This window comes from Alternaria viburni (genome assembly GCF_023758015.1).
Source record: "Alternaria viburni strain BMP 2772 chromosome Unknown scaffold_19, whole genome shotgun sequence".
NCBI lineage: Eukaryota > Fungi > Ascomycota > Dothideomycetes > Pleosporales > Pleosporaceae > Alternaria > Alternaria viburni.
The window spans coordinates 387,281-405,277 of NW_026055788.1; the positions used below are offsets into that span (position 1 = coordinate 387,281).

Below are 17,997 nucleotides of genomic sequence, written 5' to 3' on the forward strand. Positions count from 1 at the left end.
GAACAAACGTAACACTCGCTTATATCAGCTGCGCTCTCGACTTGCCCTTGGGGAAATAATGCAACCGCAGGTCACCCATCGGAAGCTTCTCAGACTTTGCTATATCTTCCATAATGACAGTCGCCAGCTCAGTAGGAAGCTGGCCACCGCCCCATTGCCTCATAGTCCTCCAAATCTCGTATATCCTGCTGCTTTCGTGCAGGAACTTTGTGGATCGACGGAACCAGCCAGCGGTCATGTGCTGAGCCACAGTGTACGAGCGGGCAAATCCCCACCTCTCCCAATCTTGCAGATCTTGCGCGGCCCATATGGGGAGTAGATCACTAGCCCTTGACAACGCTAGCGTTACCGGTGCCGTAGCTTTGTCCCAAGCAATGAGTTTGGGGGTTGATGATGCAGATGTGCGCGGTTGGGTAGAATGCGAGGATGGTGGATCCCACTGATCCACACAAATCGTCAACAGCGCATCATCCAGAATCCAATACAGACTCTCGCGTTGACTGTGTAGGAACCGCTCCAGTCCAACGTCGTTGTGTCGCAGAACATTAACACCCCAATCCACCAGTAAACATGCCGCCTCTGCCCACGATGCTGGCGCGACGTCCACCAGCTTGTGCACGGTCGCGGCAAATTCGCGAGTACGATAGAAGAGCATTTGGTATATTTGCGGGATGACAGTCAGACCATGAAGATCGGCTAGGGTAGTGATGTTCATGGACCGGATGGCAAGGTCCATGGTGTAGGTGGGGTGGTGAGACCCGCGGTCCCACGGTCGCAGAGTAGGGACGCGGAATTGTCCATCTTGCGGCAAGGGATCAGAGCCTAGACGTGGCGGAACCTTGGATTCGGGAGGTAGATTTAGCGCAGGCATCATGGTGACCATACCAGCTACAAGGCAGGCCAGAGTGATGTAGGAGCGACGATTGTAGATGCTGCTGATCGCGGCCTTACACCAAGTGAGCTGAGCTGAGCTGAGCTGAGGTTGTTTCGTTGGGAAGCGGGGTACACAGCCCCTTCCAGCTAAGGGAGTGCACGGAAACCTATGGGATAACGTTTCAGAAAGCGTGCCTGAGTGTGAAAGGGTCCCTCACGTGGCAGTGCGGCTCCTGCCCATTCGGCACGCTAGCGCTCTCCGACGCCGGACAGCCGGCAGCTCTGGACGCGTACGCCCCATCACACATAGACCCTTCTCCATACAGCCCTTCGATAATCGCGTGTTATTCGATCATTCGCGCCGATCATAAAATCGCGAGGCCCTTCTCAACAGAGTCAATTCAATCGCGCATTCTTGCCCGTATACCCATGTCATATGCTCCGATCTAGCCCGTTATGGGTGTCGATCATCGCCCGCGATGACAATGGTCAACCACACGAATCACCCGTTCCGAATGTCGAGAGAAGAATGCGGTGGACAACAGAGCTTCAAAGCTTCTTAATGGATGTATCTCGCGGGGCAAGGTATCATCGTGTAATGCAAACCCTCATTCTGGGCTCAATACATCGAATATATCTCATCATGATCAAAATGTAGTCTGTGGCACCATGTCCCCTTCATGCAATCATCAATGCTTCCTACTTGATTTGAAAGCTCGTCCGTCAGTATAAGAAGGTGACTTCCCCATTCTAACATAGCAACAACCAACTTCTTTACATCCTCAAGATTCAGAGTTTCTTCTCTAGCAACCTTTTCTCATCCTTCATTCTGACCTAAGGGTCAAGCAACATACAAGATGATGAAGCCCTCCTCCATCATCACCATGTTCTTCTTTTTCTTCGGTGCGGTCTTCGCCGCTGTCGTCCCTCCTTTCGTCACCTCTGCCGCATCCGCCATCTTTGCCACACCTGCCCCCCGTTCCGAACCCCTCTGTGCGCCTCTCGGTGACAGCACTGCCCCGGAGCCATCCTCCAACGCTCTCTCGGCTTTCACAGATGACGAGAAGTACGACGAGTTGGCCTTGACGGCCCCAATTCCTGCCGGCTACACTGCCACCATGAAGAACGCAAACTGTGCCTTCTCGTCCAACAGGTACATGCTGTACGTTCAACTGGACTCATACAGCCCGGAGGCTTGCGCCGAACTCTGCAACAACCATGAAGGCTGCGACTCCTGTAAGTTGTACCCTTTGGCATGATGTTATTATATAGCAAAGCTAATCATCTTCCTCTATGTAGTCAACATCTACATCCAGCGCAGCCCGTCACAGATTCCCGGACCTGCTTGCCCCAATCCTGCTCCCATTGCCGTCGCCCAATGTGCCCTCTACTCCCTGCCGGAGGATGCATCTTCTTGCACAAACTTCGGTCAGCACATTGGCCCCGCCGATGCCAACGGTGAGGCCTTCAAAACTGCTATGCGCAGCTCCAACGGTACGTTCTTCGCCTATACATCTACGTACCAGCTCAAAACTAATCAGTGTACGCAGCATACAACAAGATCGCCGTCAAGCAAGTCACCGTGACTGTCACCACTACCCACCACATGCACACGACCTTCACCAGGCTTGTCTCACGGAGTGATATTTCACGGAGGGATATCGCCACTACTATTGACAATGGTGATCGAACAATCAACATGACTACTACTGTCACACACACTCGTTCTGCAAAGTCCAAGTCTGTGGCTGTTGGAACCCCGGCTGGTGTTGTCACTGTCACTCAGTCGGCAAATCCTGCGTCTTACGTTGGTACGGTCACTGTTACCCGTTCGGCAAACCCGACTGCACATGCTGGCACTACAACCGTTACTCGGACCAGGTCAACTCCCACTGCTCACGCCGGCACTGTCACTGTTACCAGGTCCCAGAGCGCAGGCGCAACGCCCTCCCAGTTCCAGTCCGTCATCTACACAACCGTCACATCCTACTACGACAAGCGCGCCGAGCCGTATATTGCGCCTGCTGATTACGTCACTGTCACTGTGGAAGGAGAACCTACATACGTTGACACTACGACCACGACCATCATTAACACGTCTGGCGTAGTGACCGTAACTACCACTATCCCCAACACCCTACCCGCAGAGACCACGACCATCACCATTGATGACGCTGAGACAACTACCTACCCTGGCAAGCGCACCCTGGGCCCTGCTGTCAGGGCTGAGGCAATGAGCACTTTCACGATTGACGAGAACTACGTGTACACTGGTCCTACGGATGTGCCTATGAAGACCTATACTATCTACCCAGACCACTAGAGTGAGTAGTAGAGGTGCATCTGACTTTCTTGTGCTTTGGAAATTCGCTGGACTTAGCGCGGAGTCTGGCGTTAACAAGAGAATTGGATTCTGACTGTGCGGGTTGATGGTGTCTTGACTGCTTGCGCTGTAGACATAACTAGCTAATGATAACAACCCGTAAAACAACTTGTGACTTGCCCATGATGCAAGTTAACACCCCTTCTCACTCCCCAGCACAATCATCGCAAAACCACTCTCCCTCTGGAATTGTCTTGGAAGTCATCCCGATGCAGGCAAAGTGGAACCACTCGCCCGCGCAATCCTCCCCATCACACCCCACCATCCCACCAGTCTCGCGACGACAGTCTCGAACGCAGTAGCGGCTTGACTCCGACTCCGGCTCATCGTCGCCGCCATCCTCGAAACCGTCCTCAGAAGCAGAGGCGGAACCATCGTCGTCGTCGGCAACCAGGATTGGTGTGTCTCCACTGGCACCAACAGCAGGAAGCCCGGCGACTACATCGTCCTCAGCCTCCTCAATCTCCACACTCTCTGCGTCGTTGTCGGCGCCAGGCTCCTCAGCGAGAAGCTGCTCGACGACCGCAAGGGGAACGTCGGCGGCAAAGGCTACGAGCTCAGCCATCTTGCGCCTCTTGCGCGGCATGTCGTCGTCAGACTCATCTGACTTGCGCTTGTTGGAGGGAGGCGCGCAGGACGGACAAGACCAATGCACAGGGCGATCTTTCAGCCCTAAACAGCTGAGATGGTAGTACCGGGGGCGGCACCGGCGGTTGACGCACCCAATTATGGGTGTGAGGTAGGTGTTTGGGGTGTCGCAGGTGCAGATGCCGGGAATTGGAGGAGGAGCGCCAGCGCTTCCAGAAGTGGCTTGCTTGGTGATGGTAGAAGTCATGATGGCTTTTGTGAGGAGAGATTTGAAGATTGTATAAAGAAGTGGCTTGGAATTGGTACTGGTAAGAGGAGATGGGAGTAGAGGTTGCTGGGAGAAAGTAGGAGAGGCCAGAACTACTTGATATAAGGATGCCCAGGGCCGTACTGCAATGCTGGTCTATTGTTCCTGTGATAACAATAGCGAGGTGAGAATACTGCGACGACAATAGCGCGGCAATGAGAGCGAAGTGAAGGTGGAATTCTTGGCACTGATGTGAGAGACGAAATCGCAAACCCCATGTAACGAACAATAGGCGGAGCATTTGCAATAGTCGCAAACAATCCTTCCTGCGCTCTCACAGTACATATTATCCTACTCTCCGTGACCAACGATCTGCCTCCTCCCATGTACACCCTCCCACTGCTCCCAAAGCCCCTTCCAAATGTCTCTCTCACTTCTGCCTAGACCGGCGAACATAGCGTCTAGTCCATCCTTGTGCAAGCTCGCCGTGCCGATAACTTCCCAGATGCCTGGCATCAACTTCTCCCTCACCTCTTGATCTAAGCGTCCGTTGAGCTGGAAGCGGCAGAACGATGCGAGGAGAGGGTACAGGAATTTGCTAGCCTTGTCGCGGGCTGCCTTGATGGGGTCATTGAGGTCTTTGGAGTTACGTGACTGATGATGCTGGTGTGCCTTTGTGATAGAAGATTGCGGTGGGTTGCACAGAGTCGAGAGAAGACGCGTAAATTGCGCTGCATTTGCGGGTGTGAGACGCACTGGCTCCGTAGCTGTGACGGTACGTAGCCACGAAGGCAGAGCGCCACTGCGACTAGCATTCGGGATGAAGAGGCAGAACAGCAGGCCTTGCAGAAGTGGTAAGAGGAGGTGGAAGCGTCCCCCTAGGCGGCCACGGTGTACGAGTAGGGTGAGGCGACTCGTATGGCAGAGCCTTGAGAAGATCTCAGGAGCATACTGAGATGACAGTACGGGGCTGCTTCGGGATGTGAGCTTTACGAGTACGCTGAAGACGCATTCGATACTGTGTTGTGAAGCAAGCGAGGGTTTATCGTTTAGAATCGTGTCAATGCAGCCGATCAGAGCGTTGAAAGAATCATAGTCGGGGCTCTCGGCAAGCAGAACGCATATCCTAGGTAGGAGTGCAAGCTGCCTCTGCTTGAGCTCGGCGTTGGACTCCAGCTGGTCGTCCACGGTCTTGATAAGATCGTCGAGGATGCGGTAGGACGCGGCAAGGTTTGGCTGTTTTTGATCAACAGTCATTGTTGGAACCAAGTCTAGCTTCTCGTGGAAGGCAAGCGGGCCGAGCGTATTGCGCAGTGTTGTATACACGTTATCTTGTATGCGAACTGGGCTACTTCTGAGGACGGTGAGCGCCAGGCTGATCAGCCACTTGACGTCTGGGTAGATCTCGTATTTGGCGATCAATGTGTATACTCGTGCGAAGTAGTCTATAACTTCGCTCGGGATGAGAACCGATGAATCGATGTACTGCTCGAGGTCAATGGCGTCCTTGAGCCATGTGCGGAGCCATGCCTGCACGCGGCCAAGCTGTTTCACTTCTTTCAAGGCGTCTATGGACAGCTCGTTGAAAGCGTCCAACGACCCTTGAAGCAGTGCAATATCCTCACTACCAAGACATTGCTTGAGCAGGTCGACATAGCGCTCGATGTGAAGCAATGAGTTTTGCTTTTGGGAAACCGACGTCGCTCGCAAGACCGAGAGCCTTGCTAGCGTGCACTTATTGGTGGCTTTTGCAATGGATAGCAGCCGTCCTGCGTAGGCGATGAAGAACTCTTTGTTTTGGGCTTGAGCCTGATTCGGAATGATATGGCCAAGGGTTCTTTGGACGAGCTCTCGCAGGAGCTGCAATGCTGCATCTGTTTCGAGATTTTGACGATGCAGCTGTTCTGCGACGTCGAATATCACGTCTGCGTCGGTAGAAACTTTGGCTGTTGCATTTGGAACATATTGGAGATGTGCCATGACGCTTAAGGGTACTACTGTGTCGCTCTGTCCGAGGTCGAGGAGTTCGGTCGTGCGGTCCAGTATGGCTTGTCTTTGCTCGCGGGACAAAGCCGAAGGTTGAATATGAAGTATTGCTTCGCCGACCACAGCAGGCATCTTGTTTCCGGCTCCCTGACCGAGAGCCTCCACAAGAGCTGCACAGTATGCGTCTTGTATGACGGAGTTTCCATGCTCGAGGATGGACTGAGAAAGTGATTGACAGATGAGATCCCTGGTAACGCCATCGAATTGAGGTAGCTTCGATAGTAAGGCATGCAAAGATTGGCGGCATGTATCCTTATCTGCGTGCTCGAGGAGACTGATAGAGTATGCGCAGAAAACTTGGATCATCTTCTGCTGTGCGTCGGGTTCTAGCTGGTCGGAAGTCAGTGAGCTGATCGCCTTGCCTAAACCACTGCGAATAATATCCTCCGAACCGGACAGGGTCTGAAGACGATCACAAGTGTTAAGCCAGAACAATGTTGCAGCAGCTCTTGCAGATGCATCTGCGCCTTCGCCGGCGTCTCGGCGCCCTGCTGACTTGACTTTCAGAGCTTGTTCGAGCAGCGGGTAGAGTAGCTCATGTTGCAGCGGGGATGATGCGTGAAGCTCGATGGGCCACAACTTCTCTAGTAGCTGGCACAGTGTGAACCAGGAGAGGTGGGCCTTGGTGTAACGGCTGTAATTGAGTTCCTGAACCCATGTCTTGTATGTGAGGAACAAAGCATGAAGCTCAGATTTAAGTGCTTCGATCGTGTTCTCGGACTGGATTGATTGGAGAAGAGCCGGCAGCAGGACAGCACTGCTTGCTGCATTCTTGTAAGCGGCGAGTTTCCTAACCTTGACGTTCTCTTCGGCGGAGGTCTCGATTGCCACAGCAAGCTGCGCCAGGCGCTCCGCATGCTCCTGAATCAGTGTTGTTATCTGGTTCTGGGTCAAGGATGGTTCGAGAGACTCCGCTAGAGCATTGTGCAGGGCGCGATCTTCCCAAATGATTTCCTGTCCGTCCTTGAGAGAATTGCGCTTGCCGTGCCTGTAGCTCTTGACCAACTGCTCATCCCATCTCCGGATGAAGCCGAGTAGATTCCTGTGGCGCACAAACGCCAGCATCAGTGGGTTGATGATCCTCTCCAGAATTTCAGCGCGACCTAAAGGAGCACCAGCCTCGTTGTTGGATGCAGTATGTCGCTTTTCTTTAGAGGCAATGGCTGTCTGCTTGTCGGTAAAGCCTGTGCCCTCCAACTCTGAAGCCGTTATCTTCTCGAACAAGAACTCAGTAAGGTCAGTCTGACGCTCTTGCGTGACTTTGGCTCCCAACTTCGACTCCACAAAGACCGATGAGTCGAGCTGAATCAGAGATGCGATGAAGGACCAATGCACCTGCTTCTCCTGGCGTTCGGGGTACTTCACACCACAGTGATACCAGAAGATCTTTTTGACAAGGTCTGCAGAAAGGCTTACTTCATGCGCTTGCAGAACGTGGATAGCACCGCTAAGCGCAGTAACGGCCGTCGGCCGTGTGATAAACTTCGGAGGTGTTGTTAGCGAGCACCCAGCACACTCAGCAAGCGCTGAAAAGACAGCTTGTATCCAAGGCTTCTCCATCGCCCTGCTCCTGGGCGTCCGTGATGGAGAGGCGCGGATTGCTAGATCGAGCACATGAGGGACTGTGTTGAAAAGAGATGCGAGCTCTGTGGGTAGCGCGTCGCCACCATCTTCAATCTGCGCAGCCTGGAGGAGCTTTGCGCGGAGCGGTTCCAGGTTACTTGCAAGGACTGTGGTATCTCGGGCGTTCGGACCAACATCGTTAGAGCCTGTAGCGACACTGACATCTGCAAAGAAAGCTGCTCTTGAAGGTGCGAGCAGGTGTCTCGCCAGAAGCTTGTCGAGCGCTGCGATTGCGCGATCAAGGGTTCTCTGAGAGCCTCTTGTTGTACCATCGCTACGCATCGTTTTGAGAAGTTCCAGCAATGTCAAGATAGGTACAAGGCACTCGGTGTTGAACTCCTCGGCGGATGCCCCAGTCTCGTCTTTGACCTCAGCGGTCCGCAGGTCCCACATGTCGAGCGCAAGCGACAGGTTCAGGTATTCGTCCAAAGAAGTATCCTCGGAAGTGGATGGAGGAGTCGCGCACAATATCCGGACAGCAGTAAGCCAGAACCTTAGGATGCGCGAGGCTTCTGCGCTGTCCGTCCTCAAAACCATCTTCATCAGCTCAGCCTGGGTAGTGTCGTCGCTCTGGTCGCTTCCGGCTAAGCGAGCGATAGAGTTGACCACAGTCCTGACCACGCCGAAAAGACGGTCCAGGTTTACAGGGCCGGCTGCTGTCGATGCTGCCGATGATGCCTCAGCGGTTCCTCGTTTGCGCTTCTTGGATGGTTTGGTTCCTTCGCGGACGGTCGCGCTCGACTCGGAGTCATCTTTCATGTGAACGTCTTCTGAAGTGGCCGTCGACTGTAGGACTGCGTCTGTGTTGAAGTTCTCAACGAGGGTTCTCTCCAAGATACTGGGGAAGGCGGCATCGCGTAGATGCGGTGCGCTTCTTGAGACGGGCAAGACATGTATCATCCAGTCGAGAAGCTGCCACGCGCTGGCATTTGTTCGCGCTGTCCGCCCGGTTTCCGTCTCGTCTTTCAACTTGTCGAGGATCCATCGCAGAACCCATTCCGCTCTTGCGCGCACAAGTCGTCGTATGATTTCTGATCTTGTGTCGTGGTCCTGTATGGTACTCCAGTCTTCGGGAAGGCCTATAATATGCACAGCTTGGCGGATCTGTTCGTCGAGGTCGGAGAAGTCTTGGTTGATGGCTTGCAGCCGCGGTCGGGTCGACGCAGGGTCGTTCTTGGAGGCCTGCTATGTTGTCAGCTATGTATATACCTATGAGTATGAAGAAATCCTACTGGCTTGATTGGTGCCATCTTGTCACCTCGTTCCCGTTGTGAATGCAAGAACGGGAGCAGATCGCAAAGGCCTGGTATGCGGAAAAAGTTTGGGCACGGACCAGCCATCCTAGTCGTGCCTGCCCTGCCAAGTGCCGGCGACGTCAAAGTTCCGCTTGGAGCTCCGCCCAGCGCCCATCAACACCACGTCGAACCGCTGTCCATCACCCCCAGCACACCGAGTGCGCCCTTGAACCGCCCAATTGCACTCGAAAACACGCCCGCCATGGCCGACAACACCCCCCAGCCCGTCGCTCCCATCTCGCGCACCACACGTCCCATGAGCGAAGCTCTCCTCAACGAAAAGGTACAATCCCCGGGAAAGAGGCCTCTGAGGCATGGCAAAAACATCTGCACATCTTGAAAGAGGCGTCAAGATATGCCAGAAGCGGGGTAGTCGAATAATGGCAGTCTTGGCCCGCCTCACGCGACTACTGCCAACTTCCGTTCGATCATACGCCGAGACAAGAATGTTGGAACGCTATCGGACAGTCATGCTAACATGATCCCAGTGGGACCGCTGCCTCTCTTCAATGCTCATCCGCTCCGGCCTCGGCCTGTCATTCGGCGTCGTCTTCTCCGTACTTCTCTTCAAGCGCCGCGCATGGCCCGCGTTCACCGGTCTCGGTTTCGGTGCCGGAAGGGCCTGGGAAGAGTGCGACAACGTAAGATACAATTAGTCTTGGAACTGGCATAAGAGACCGAATACTGACAGAGGAACAGTCCTTCAAGCGCGCAGCATCACCCCCGAAAGACGGCCTCCGCATTATCCGACCATAAGCCAACTATTCTCCACGAACGAGATGGATCGGAACTATTCTATGTAATTCGAACTTTGCATGCGGAAGATGCGCTGTACAGTAGGGCATGGTATAGATCATTTTGGGCAATTGAATGCTGTACTTTTCCACGACCGCTGCACGATTTCTTCCAGCTACACCCACCTACACTTTCTCTATCATATACTCCCTCTTTGCTATTGATATTGGCTTCGTCATCTTCTCCGGTCCTGCCACTTCCTCTCCTTCTTGCACATTTGAACGTTTTGACCAATCTCACCCATGTCCCTCATACGAGACACCCCACCTCACTTGACCCACTCCTCAAACTTATACTCCTCCGCTCCATCCGCCACTGTGAACCTGTACGTACTAAATACGATGCTCTCATACAGTTCGCGTCCAGCAGCCCTCGCCTTTCTATGCCACGGCCCCAGCCCTCCTTTGTACGCATCTTCCCTGCTATGCCAGAAGCCTACAACTATTGTCAGCGGAGCCCGTCCTAAACCACTTCACTTTGGGTATTGGAAGGAAGGGAACAACAACGTACAAGTAGCAAGATTCCTCCTCTCCCCATCTGCCTTGCCGAACCAATACTTCAACAGGCCCCCACTCTCACACGCCTCCCGATGAGATTCTTCGTCGAGTCGATACAGATACTCCTCGTCGATTCCTTCCTTGAGCTGTGAGCGGAAGACCACAACGTAAAAACTGGTTTCTCTCCAGGTGAAGTTTTCCCTTCCAATCAGATCGCGCAGAGCGGTCAGGACAGAGTCGAGATTCAGGGCCTGGGTGTAGGACGCGGTTGCGTAAGTGGGTGTCGCTGGTCTCAGGACTGTAAGAGCTAGTGCGAGCAGCCTGGAAGACGTGGTCAGGTGCGGAGAGGAAAGGTCGAGGTAATGGCCTGGGATGTTGTATGGGGAGGAGATCAGGAGAGTGGAGGATGGCTGTTCAGCTCGTAAGGCGGTCTTGTTGAACTGCTCGTTGCGAAGTGTGAGTTGCTCATGTGCCGCGGCCTCGAAACGCAGTTTATCGAAGTCGGTGGATATAGATCTTGGATCGAGAAGGCCATGGATTTGCGTGGCGTCCAGAACGGGCGGTATCGCTGGTAGCTTCATGGAAACCTCGTGTGGTGACAAGGGAGTTGTGACGGCGATGTTGGCGCCAGGAGTCTGTATCATCATCGAAGTGACCTCCAGAGCCATAATGTAAATTGTACTTGTGGGCACTATTTGGGGGATCTGTTGTATGTAGATGTCCGGTACCGAGATGTTGCACGAAGTATCTTCCACTGCGTACTACTCCTAGTTCTTGCACAGCATCGGTCTTGGTGAGTACTGTAACGATGACAGCCTACAACTTGACATTAATTGATGAAATACAAGACGGATGTAGTTGTGTCGCGGATTCGAATAGGCAGTAGTAGGAGGCCGAGCTCGGCGCTATGAAGGCGCGGTGACTGATGGGTGACCTTTCGCTACAAGCACGTTTGATCACGCAATCTGACGAATACGATACTAGGCCCTCCAAGATCAGCACACGCAACAAGGTCGGTCTGTTGAAGGGTAGGAGCGACTGTGCGCTCCAACACGTGGAGAAAGATGGGGCTGATTGGTTCGTTGGCCGGTTACGTACAATTCCATGTATACCCTGGCTGCATCTGCAGTGAGCTATGATCCTAGTGACATTCGGAAAAGAGCGCAGATGAAGGCCAGGTCCAAATCTTAAAAGTCAAGCTTTCCGTCTTTCCATATCGATTATCGCACGTTGCGGAAGACCGAGGAAAGTGGACGTGTCTCGCCTGCTAGGTTTCCCGTCTCGGTCATCCTTTGTAATCGCCACGTGGATATCCAGCCCTTGCGCATCCCTTACGCCTTGCCAGCAGAGAGACTGAGTACAAATACACAGAGGGTATCAAATAAGATGAGAGGCATACAAGGTATGCAGGTCAACCGAATTGTCGTAAAGAAAGGGCTTATTCCACAATCGCCGTCTGCGCGAGCCTATACATGCGTTGATAGCCAAATTGATGCTGGTCTTTTGTCGGGGGTACCTCGCAGCCATACTCTTCAATGCAAGCGTCAAAGGGCTTGTTCTGTAGGCGGTTGTCTCCCGGCGGTAGCGGCAGATCGTTTCCTCGATCTCGCAGCTCGGTCTTGAGCTCCATCAGGTTACCCCACAAGATGAAGAGCTTCTCCTCGAGTTTCTTGAGAACCTTGGGCTGATTCGTGAGACTGCGAAAGTATTAGTAAGGTAGTAATCGTGAAGGAACAGGTTTGCTCACTCAACAGCGTTCATCTTTAGCAGAAACTGCGCAGCTTCGTTGTTGACGACCACGCGCAGTTTCTCGGCCACTGTATCGCGAGGGACGTTGGCATCTTCGAGTAGGAGAACGAATCCCCATTCCCACTTCTCGTTCGCATGGGCACCAGTCGAGCTCTGGCGCTTGGGATGCTTGTTCCACTTCCTGTCTCTTGTGCTATGCGCGAAGAGCTTGATTTCAGGAGGATAAACATCGACTATGCGCACGCGAGATCGATGTCTGCAGTTAATGAATGGAAGTTCAAATGTGGTGTACTTTTCTGTTGTTGTCACCGTCCGGTGAGGGTTGTGTATGATCTCGGAGATTGTGGATAGTTTCATATGGGGGAAAGCGGCAGTGACTGAGGAGAGTCAGCATAGAAGAGAAGGAGGTCGGGTCGATCTTACCGTTTGTGTTAATACCACCCCGTCCTTTTTCCCATTCTCGTGCTGCTCGCTCGAGCTCTTCCACCTCAGCCAGTTTATCTGCTTGTTGCTTCAGTTTTTTGGCCTCTTTTTTCGCTTTGGCAGATTTGGCCGAAGGCTGTTTTGGTTCATTCTGCAACGCCTGAAAAGCTGTTTTGGTCTCGCGTTTCTTTTCGTACTCTTCTCGCCGTTTGTTAATTGCTTCGATCTCGCCCTCGTTCTTCAGGAGCATAATATCGACTTTTGAATCGTTCATTTTGTCTTCATGTAAAGCACCCTCCAACATGCCATTTGTAGCCAGCTTGGCTCGCATGTTTCTTATGAAGACGAAGTCGTCCTGTCCAAGGTTTTCCTGTATCCAAGCCGCATTTGCTCCGTACACGGTGATGTTGAGGACCATGTGACCAAATGGACTACTCCAGGGCCTATCTCCGACCGGGAAGTCTTTTTCCAGGTCTGGATCTGGGTAGTAGAACATCTGTTCGTTCGGAGTATAGTCGGTCACTTTCAAGTCGACTCGATCACCTGACTGGTAATAGTAGAATTTGACAACCTGTGCACAGACATCGTAGAATGTATCGAGTTGAAAATCCTTGATTAAAGACTTCTTCCTTGCTGTCTTGGCTTTAGAAGCACTAATGGTCGCATGCTGCTTCACTTGTGGTGCTGCGCCCTTGGATGCATGCTTTAGATGTATGACAGCCATCTGCTCTGGAATCGTCGGGGGAGGGCCCCCAGTCCGTTCGTGAGGCAGCTTTTGACTGCCGGCCTGAAACGCCTCGCTCAGCCCCGGAACGGGAATCCTGTGGCTTGGGAAGACGACCATGTGGCAGGTCCTAGAACCAACGGCGTCCATGCGAAACTGGTACTCTTGCAGCTTCCACCTTCGGAGTATGACGACATCGCCGACTCCACAGGTCTTGAACTTGTCTTCGGTTGGTCTGAACAATCGGCAGGTGATGCTTGATTCACCTCCAACCTCACCAGACGTGAAGTCATCTTGAATAGTGAAGTCTAGGGCCATGTCCGGGCCTCGCGTTGTTTTGGGAAGATCAAGACTGACCAGCACGCCGATTAGACTGACCGTGGACTCCGCCTCGGTGGCATCTTTGATAGCCGTGAAGCCGTTGGGCAGCTGCAGCGGCATTGCAGCTGGAGATGGCCGAAAGCGGTTAGCGTGGACTGCAAGGCCGTCAAAGGAGAAGCAATTGCAGGAGAGGCGAAGTGGCTGAGACTAGGCCTTTGTCTGTCGTAGTGGTCTCGCAATACGGGCGTGCAGGTGTGACAAACAGCTGCAGGGTGGCGGGGGCATATCACTGCGACAGTCGCGACGCGTCGTGGTGGTTGCTTGGGTAGAGCGCTCGAGCCAAGCTGCTAGCGCCAATACCCGCTTCGCCGCTTCCGCTTTCAAAATCACCCCTCTGGTAGGAAAGTTTACTCCCCTTTACAAACAAACAGCCGCACCCAAATCTTGTCCGACTCCCACACTGCACGCCCACCAGAGTCGCTAGCATGGCCGACAAGTACATCCCCGAGCACCGTCGCACGACGTTCAAGGCAAAGAGCGCCTTCAAGCCAGACGAACTCCGCCGCCGCCGTGAAGAGCAACAGGTCGAGATCCGCCGGGCGAAGCGTGAGGAGAACCTCGCAAAGCGCCGCGGTATCGCTGGACGGGACCAGCCGGGCGCCTCGCTCGGCGCTGCCCCCGACAGCGACGATGAGGGCGGCAACATCGAGAGCCAGGTGCGTGTATACCCCACCATCCCGTGCCTCAGCGAGCACAGGGAGAGAGAGAGTAGCAGGCTGACATAACGCGATGTAGCTCAACGAGGAGCTCCCCCAGATGGTAAAGGGCGTCTTCTCGGAACAGATCGACGAGCAGATCCAGGCGACGACCAAGTTCCGCAAGCTGCTGTCCAAGGAGCGCAACCCCCCGATCGAGCGCGTTATCGAGACCGGCGTCGTGAGCCGCTTCGTCGAGTTCCTGCGCTCCCCGCACACGCTGGTGCAGTTCGAGGCCGCCTGGGCCCTCACCAACATCGCGTCGGGCTCGGCGCAACAGACACAGGTCGTCATCGAGGCGGGCGCCGTGCCCATCTTTGTCGAGCTGCTCAGCAGCCACGAGCCAGACGTCCGGGAGCAGGCCGTCTGGGCCCTGGGCAACATCGCCGGTGACAGCCCCGCCTGCCGCGACTTTGTCCTGCAGGCCGGTGCTCTCCGCCCGCTGCTGGCCCTGCTGGGCGACAGCCGCAAGCTCAGCATGCTGCGCAATGCCACCTGGACCCTGAGCAACTTCTGCCGCGGCAAGACCCCTCAGCCCGACTGGCAAACTGTGAGTTCTGCTCGCTGCCCCACTTAACTCGAGGTACTAATTGTCCAGCAGATCCAGCCTGCCCTGCCCGTGCTCGCCAAGCTCGTATACTCGCTCGACGACGAGGTCCTCATCGACGCCTGCTGGGCCATCTCGTACCTCTCCGATGGCTCCAACGACAAGATCCAGGCCGTCATCGAGGCCGGCATCCCCCGCCGCCTCGTAGAGCTGCTCATGCACGCCTCGACCTCCGTCCAGACCCCCGCCCTGCGCTCCGTCGGCAACATCGTGACTGGCGACGACGTCCAGACCCAGGTCATCATCAACTGCGGCTCGCTCCCCGCCCTGCTGTCCCTCCTCAGCTCCACCAAGGACGGAATCCGCAAGGAGGCGTGCTGGACCATCTCCAACATCACCGCCGGCAACTCGACCCAGATCCAGGCCGTCATCGATGCTAACATCATCCCCCCTCTGATCCACCTCCTCCAGAACGGCGACTTCAAGACGCGCAAGGAGGCCTGCTGGGCCATCTCCAACGCCACCAGCGGTGGTCTGCAGAAGCCTGCTCAGATCCGCTACCTCGTCCAGAGCGGCTGCATCAAGCCCCTCTGCGATCTCCTCGCCTGCCCCGACAACAAGATCATCCAAGTCGCCCTCGATGGTCTTGAGAACATTCTCAAGGTCGGCGAGATGGACAAGGAGGCCAGCGAGGGTGGTGCTGGCGGCGAGCCCATCAACCGCTACGCTCTCTTCATCGAAGAGGTCGGCGGCATGGAGAAGATCCACGAGTGCCAGAACAACGCCAACGAGGAGATCTACATGAAGGCCTACAACATCATCGAGAAGTACTTCGCCGACGAGGAGGGTGAGGCGGAGAACATGGGCGAGGCCGGACCTCAAGTCAACCAGGACGGTCAGTTCGGCTTCGGCGCCGCTGGCCAGCAGCAACAACAAAACTTCAACTTTGCCAACGGAGGTGACTCCATGGACATGTAAGCGGGTCTAGGTCCGCGACGAGTCCGAAGTTGAAACGTTGCATTTCAGTGCAGCCCTTCCACCACGCTAGCCAGCCACGAGAGCACGACTAGTAGTGTTTGCAGTATCCTGGACGAACACGGAGATCATACACGATATGATACATGATCCACGGAAGTGCTATGATTGCGAGGACCTTTGTGTTTCCTTAGCAATACCCCCATCCTTTCCAGCTATCACTTCGCCATGATTTCAATGAAGCCTTAAAGATACACCGTCTTGTACCCCACCCATGTTCAATAACCGCATCATATCCCCGGCGTTGCGTGTTTGTCTAGCTTGTCTGAAGATCGGAATGGTTGGACTGGGCGGTCTGCTCTGGAATGGCGCTCTACACAATTGGGTGCAAGGGCAACATGCGCTCGCAGTCCAGCCGCGCCAGCCAGATAGCTGAATAAATCGCCGAGTAATCGGCTTACAACATAGCCTGGTCGACATGAATGAAGTTGCATGTGATTGTTGAACTAACAGTGCCGCTAGCTGGGAAAGTAACACGTGCGTCATCCGCGGAACCCTGATCACCCCGCCCCGGCATGCCTCCGCGAACCACGCGTGGGGTTAGCTGTCTTTGCTGGCTCGCTTCGTGATAGCATGTCGCGTGTCTCAGGATGAAATCCGTAATATCGCGTGCGCGCCTACGCGACGTCTCTGCAATCTGTGCAGAATCCAATGATATCCCAAGCAACGCCCTGGACCGATGGCGCAATCATCGCGAACACACCGCCGCCCCGAACTCGCAGCCAGCGCACCACCATCTTGACACAACTGCCATTCCACACATTCAGCACCAGGGTCACTACTTCTGCGTGATTTGAGACGCTGAAGTTTGACTACACAACAACAGATACCCAACATGTGTAGGTTTATGGTAAGCAGAGCACCACAGACCCGCGCAGTACGCAGCTAACACCCACAGGTCTACAAAGGCAAGGATGAGATACTCCTCTCCGAGCTCATTCTGAATCCTTCACACTCTATCCTCACGCAATCCTTCGACTCGCGCCTCCGCCTAGTACGTTACCATCCACCACCCACATCACCCCTTCCACTAACCACCACCAGGACAGACGGCGCCCACACAACGGCGACGGTTTCGGCATCGGCTACTACACTTGCCCATCCCTCGGTCCCACGCCCTGCGTCTTCACCTCCACGATCCCAGCATGGAACTGCATAAACCTCTCGCGCATCGCGTCCAAAACCACATCGAGCCTCATCTTCGCCCACGTCCGCGCTACAACCGAGGGTAACCTCAGCGACAGCAACTGCCACCCCTTCAGCTACAAGAGCCTCATGTTCATGCACAACGGCGGCATAGGATGCTGGAAACAGATCAAGCGGAGACTGGCTATGAGTCTGGACGAGAAGTGGTTCAACGTTGTAGGCGGGAGTACGGATAGCGAGTGGGCGTTCGCTACCTTTCTCGATTGTCTCGATAAAGCTGGTATTTCACCCGATAAGGATGTTGAGCCAGGTGTAGGCTTCGGACATACGGTACTGCGTAAAGCGATACTGAAGACGATTGAGCGGCTCAATGGCTTCATCAAAGACGTCGTGGGCGAACAAGGTGTCGGCGAGGAGGATAGCAGGAGTTTGCTCAACTTCGCTGTTACGGATGGTGTTAGCGTGGTTTGCTCGCGGTACGTGAGTAGTAAGACGGATGAAGCAGCCAGCCTCTTCTTCAGCAGTGGAACGAGCTGGCGCGAACTCAACGCTCAGTCTCAGGACTCTGATGCTGGTGTTTCTGTCGATGACGAGGAGAGGGAGAGGGATTACGTTATGGAACGTAGGGACAAGGGGAGTGATATCGTGCTTGTGGCTAGTGAGCCGTTGACGTTTGAGAGGGGTATGTTATTCTTCACGTCCCTTCTGGTGCATCGTGTGCTAACAAGAACAGATAACTGGGTTACGGTCCCCACGAATAGTACGCTTACTATATCGAAGCAGACGGTCATGATTCATCCCATCGTCGATGAGTTTTACAGTCCCAACCCGGCGCACGAGCGGAGCGCGAACTTCGCGCAGGCGAAAGGGCAGACAGTCACGGGTAGTGATAAGAGGGTCCTAGGTGCTGTCGGGGACGCGGCTTAGTGAAGAACTTAGAGAGTCAGAAA

At 54.4% G+C, this 17,997-nt stretch overlaps 9 protein-coding genes across 9 annotated transcripts; 4 read left to right on the plus strand and 5 right to left on the minus strand.

Moving 5' to 3' along the window:
• Positions 1–19: 19 nt before the first annotated feature.
• Positions 20–883, minus strand: J4E79_008246 (uncharacterized protein; the record flags this gene model as incomplete). Its single annotated transcript, XM_049357105.1, has 1 exon — positions 20–883. One exon carries the CDS (start codon positions 881–883, stop codon positions 20–22), a length of 864 nt encoding a protein of 287 aa, XP_049208469.1.
• An 874-nt stretch (positions 884–1,757) lies between these two features.
• J4E79_008247 (uncharacterized protein) lies at positions 1,758–3,196 on the plus strand (the record flags this gene model as incomplete). The annotated part of the gene is made up of 3 exons (XM_049357106.1): positions 1,758–2,109; positions 2,173–2,367; positions 2,424–3,196. The coding sequence occupies 3 exons, from the start codon at positions 1,758–1,760 to the stop codon at positions 3,194–3,196; spliced, it is 1,320 nt and encodes a 439-aa protein (XP_049208470.1).
• A 205-nt stretch (positions 3,197–3,401) lies between these two features.
• Positions 3,402–4,091, minus strand: J4E79_008248 (uncharacterized protein; the record flags this gene model as incomplete). Its single annotated transcript, XM_049357107.1, has 1 exon — positions 3,402–4,091. The coding sequence occupies one exon, from the start codon at positions 4,089–4,091 to the stop codon at positions 3,402–3,404; it is 690 nt and encodes a 229-aa protein (XP_049208471.1).
• Positions 4,092–4,442: 351 nt separating this feature from the next.
• J4E79_008249 (uncharacterized protein) lies at positions 4,443–9,010 on the minus strand (the record flags this gene model as incomplete). Its single annotated transcript, XM_049357108.1, has 2 exons — positions 4,443–8,942; positions 8,993–9,010. 2 exons carry the CDS (start codon positions 9,008–9,010, stop codon positions 4,443–4,445), a joined length of 4,518 nt encoding a protein of 1,505 aa, XP_049208472.1.
• Positions 9,011–9,257: 247 nt separating this feature from the next.
• Positions 9,258–9,811, plus strand: MIC10 (Mitochondrial inner membrane organizing system component; the record flags this gene model as incomplete). Its single annotated transcript, XM_049357109.1, has 3 exons — positions 9,258–9,338; positions 9,544–9,696; positions 9,755–9,811. The coding sequence occupies 3 exons, from the start codon at positions 9,258–9,260 to the stop codon at positions 9,809–9,811; spliced, it is 291 nt and encodes a 96-aa protein (XP_049208473.1).
• A 307-nt stretch (positions 9,812–10,118) lies between these two features.
• J4E79_008251 (uncharacterized protein) lies at positions 10,119–11,015 on the minus strand (the record flags this gene model as incomplete). Its single annotated transcript, XM_049357110.1, has 2 exons — positions 10,119–10,285; positions 10,361–11,015. The coding sequence occupies 2 exons, from the start codon at positions 11,013–11,015 to the stop codon at positions 10,119–10,121; spliced, it is 822 nt and encodes a 273-aa protein (XP_049208474.1).
• Positions 11,016–11,785: 770 nt separating this feature from the next.
• J4E79_008252 (uncharacterized protein) lies at positions 11,786–13,684 on the minus strand (the record flags this gene model as incomplete). Its single annotated transcript, XM_049357111.1, has 3 exons — positions 11,786–12,044; positions 12,095–12,473; positions 12,520–13,684. 3 exons carry the CDS (start codon positions 13,682–13,684, stop codon positions 11,786–11,788), a joined length of 1,803 nt encoding a protein of 600 aa, XP_049208475.1.
• Positions 13,685–14,049: 365 nt separating this feature from the next.
• On the plus strand, positions 14,050–15,844 carry J4E79_008253 (uncharacterized protein; the record flags this gene model as incomplete). Its single annotated transcript, XM_049357112.1, has 3 exons — positions 14,050–14,280; positions 14,360–14,869; positions 14,921–15,844. 3 exons carry the CDS (start codon positions 14,050–14,052, stop codon positions 15,842–15,844), a joined length of 1,665 nt encoding a protein of 554 aa, XP_049208476.1.
• An 892-nt stretch (positions 15,845–16,736) lies between these two features.
• Positions 16,737–17,974, plus strand: J4E79_008254 (uncharacterized protein; the record flags this gene model as incomplete). The annotated part of the gene is made up of 4 exons (XM_049357113.1): positions 16,737–16,751; positions 16,800–16,895; positions 16,946–17,729; positions 17,781–17,974. The coding sequence occupies 4 exons, from the start codon at positions 16,737–16,739 to the stop codon at positions 17,972–17,974; spliced, it is 1,089 nt and encodes a 362-aa protein (XP_049208477.1).
• Between the last annotated feature and the right edge of the window lie 23 nt (positions 17,975–17,997).